This window comes from Aplysia californica, unplaced genomic scaffold (assembly GCF_000002075.1).
Source record: "Aplysia californica isolate F4 #8 unplaced genomic scaffold, AplCal3.0 scaffold00001, whole genome shotgun sequence".
NCBI classification, from domain to species: domain Eukaryota; kingdom Metazoa; phylum Mollusca; class Gastropoda; order Aplysiida; family Aplysiidae; genus Aplysia; species Aplysia californica.
The window spans coordinates 4339408-4343063 of NW_004797271.1; the positions used below are offsets into that span (position 1 = coordinate 4339408).

Here is a 3656-nt window from a genome sequence, read left to right on the forward strand (position 1 = left end):
TATATTATTATACACACACACACACACACACACACACGCACACACACGCGCGCGCGCGCACGCACACGCACACACACACACACACATACACATACACGCACGTATAATACTCTATATTTTAGTGATAATTACCCCCATCTTTCACTCCCAGTCAGAGGATTATTAAAAAGGGTAAGCATACATTTCATAATATAATTTTATACATTAGGCCAAGATATTAATTTAATACGTTATTTGAAAATCACTCCGAGAGTTCGTTCTGGACGAAGTCCGCTGCAGCGCTTGCTGAAACTGAAAGCAAAATAACTACATGTGTACATTCTCTTTAGTTAAAGTGGCGTGTTAAACTTGCCACAGTTACAAAAATACTTGACTGCTGGGAAGATAATAATTAAAGAATAGTGAATTACATAATTTCTCTAACTCCACTCACACGTACGGTCATAATATCAATGTTCCAATTAAATTATTGGAAAAAGTATAATGACCTCCTCTCCCCTGCCCCCCCCCCCTTTCTCAAATTACTCCAACATGCTTAGTTCTGCTGTCACACATACACACACACACGCACACACACACACACACACACACACACACACACACACACACTCTTTCTCTCTCTCTCTCTCTCTCTCTCTTTCATTCACTCACTCTTACGCAAAACGTGCACGTACGTAATACGTCTCGGTCTGTTCAGGGCGTGATACATCATGTAATGTAATGTCTCCACTTCACACTTCCCCTAGGGCTGCTCTGAGCCCCGCCATTCCGCTAAAGCCAACCAGGAGGAACACGTGATTCACAAGCTGACTCACCAGAGACCTCCCATGCTGTTGGTGCTGCTCAACGGTCTCCGAGAAAGCCACGTACATGAATGTCCCCACGGCAAACGCCTGCAGACAACCTGGTAACACACCAGACGAATCCCCACTACCATCCCCGGAGTTAGTGAAGGTATTGTGGACGAAACTAGCGCTCATAATTAGTCCCATAGGAGCGACTAAGGCGAAAAGAAATATGTACAAAAACACCTTTGACACCTTAGAGTCTTTGTTGTGGTGGTTGAACAGAGTCAGAGACAGACTCAGAGACACAAAACTCTTATGGACAGACAAGGCGAGGAGTAAGGAAAGGAGAACATGCACTGAAGTCTGAAGGCCCAACAGAAGACCATCGAAAAAACCGTGCACACACAGAGCTCCAACGAGAGCTGCAGACCGGAGATGGACAGATCTGTTTGCCTCATGAGCTTGTCTCTCCGCCAGAGGGTGCTCTTCAGCCGACTCCGACTTGGACCACATATTCCTGTTGCTTTCATCTCCACCAGACACTTGAGATACGTCATCGTTTAACAGCTGAGTGTTCATGTCGTCTGAAAGTGTTTGTAACTGAGGCTCGAAGTCGTTGGAAAATTTCTGCGTTAAAAATTTCGGCTTAAACCACCTATGTCTTTTGCTCGTGGGATTTGATCTTTTTCGACTGTTCTCTTTAGAAGGACTAGAGCTTTCTGCGGCACTAAAAGGAGAAGTTTTCCATTTGATGGAATTGGCGTTCTCCTCAGAGTCAAAACTCTCCTTCTTTCTTTGAAATAGAACTATCTCATCTCCAGGAGCAGTACCACTTCTTCTATCTTTTCCTCCCCACGAACTTTGCACTGTTTTTACACAACTGTCCAGTATATAAATACTTAGAAATCCAAGACCAATCAGCAGTTCGGCTAGAGGGTAGGTCCCTTTATCCTCAACTGTTTCTGCCCCATCAACATGATGCCCACGAATATTGTCCATCATACTGGAGGAACCGTTGAAAGGATGAGTACCATTTTCACTATCAGTTGGGCCTACGGCTGGTGGGGCTGCTTGTCTTCCCTGCAGTGTGTGACTGCTCCCTAAAGCTTTGTGCATGGCCTCTATCGCCTCTGGGAGCAGACTGAGGAGACAGGTTGCTATGAGAACACCGGACGCCATCGAATGTAGGGAATGTACTAAAGGTAGCTTCTTTCTTGGAGACACTCTGCTCTCGGACATGGAAGAAGAGCATCTTCTCAGCAGACAAAAGGGTGTCCAACCAAAGAGTATGACCAAAGCGAAAAAAAGAAATCCTGAAAACACTTTTATGCTAATTACATCCATGTTGAGACAGAATACACATACACCACAGTCGACTCTACATTGGTTTCAGAACGTGGTGGGACTCCAAAGACAACACATACCGATGCTTTTCTGAGAAACACTGTCTTGCTAATTTGCTTCTGGCTTCTTTCGCCCAAGAACGAACCGAGCGTTATAACACTAGCATGCAGAGATATATATACAGAAATATCCACGTCGGGGTTCATACACACACTGGATCTATGTGCTAACCGCATCTCTCCTGCTGTTATTGTCGAGTACACAACAATAAATACATTATAAATCGCTAGTGCGAAACTTGAAGGCGAACACTTGTATAGGGAACACTACACTACACGAGTGAAGCGAAGCGTTCATTTTACACAGTCATGTTCCAACGGGCAGGCCGGTTTACACTAGCCTATAGAACACAGTGGGAAAGATACAGGTTAAAGGCCAAAGGTCGCGAACCTGGCAAACCAGAGGCTAAATATATACCGTGTGTTCGCTGCACAACGAAAGAAAGTAGATAAAGAATACACAGAAACGAAGGGCCAGCACAGCACACAGGGAACTTTAACCCAAATACAATGGTGTTTACAGGTCGCCAAAACCTCTGCGCGGAAAACACAGGCGCACGAGTCGCGTCTCTGTAGAACCAGCTCTAGATTGAGTATGTTTGCGCACGGGTTTCTGATCTGTAACCAGGGCTTAACAGTGTCTTTACAAGTGGTCTCTGGTGTGGTATGATAGGAGTAAACGGCCGACCTTTTCTCCGATTGTAAAGTCTGTCTAAGATAAGACGACAGGTCTCCACATTGGTTGGCCAGACACAACACAGTGTCTCGTAGTCCATTTAGTCTAGTCATTCATCTCACCAAATTCGCTTACAGAAAACCTGTTCTTAAGATAATTGTTTTCATAGTTTATGTTTTGGTGTACAAGTGTAGATCTTTGTTCACACAAGCTATGCACCCTAACTGTTCAGACAGCTCTAATCGAATGCTCCAACCTTCGGAAAATATGAACGAACAGGTTTGCTACTTAACTTTTCTTTTCTTTTTGATGCTACTATCCCACAATATAAAGACCTCTCTTTGACCTTTCACATAACGACCAACGACTGGCACACAGCAGATGCTACCCGTTAATGACTCCACAAACTGTTGTCTCCGATGACACTTGATCTACGGTCTCAATGCCCAAACAATGGACGCTTCAGCGCTCGATGTGGGGAACATTACTGTGAGCTGAATGCATCTTCAGACCGTCGTTCTTTTGCCTTTGCGCAGTTTGTTTGCGCTAACACACATAAATGCACACACACACACACACACGCACACACACACACACACACACACACGCACGCACACACACACACACACACAAACACACTCTCGCATACTCCCTTTTAACACACATCTACACACCTCTAGACACACACACCCATACAGATATAAACACGTACACTCACTCACTCACATACACACCACACACACACACATACACACACATACACACACACACGTACTCACCCCCCCCCCC

General features: G+C 44.9%; 1 protein-coding gene across 1 annotated transcript; it reads right to left on the reverse strand.

Moving 5' to 3' along the window:
* Window positions 1-608: 608 nt before the first annotated feature.
* On the reverse strand, window positions 609-3335 carry LOC101850854. Its single transcript, XM_005088885.3, has one exon. The coding sequence runs from the start codon at window positions 2130-2132 to the stop codon at window positions 732-734; it is 1401 nt and encodes a 466-aa protein (XP_005088942.1). The 5' UTR covers window positions 2133-3335; the 3' UTR covers window positions 609-731.
* Window positions 3336-3656: the final 321 nt, after the last annotated feature.

What these genes read in the sequence shown, in the direction of transcription:
- LOC101850854 (XM_005088885.3), bottom strand. Translation starts at nt 2,132, where the DNA reads ATGGATGTAATTAGCATAAAAGTGTTTTCAGGATTTCTTTTTTTCGCT.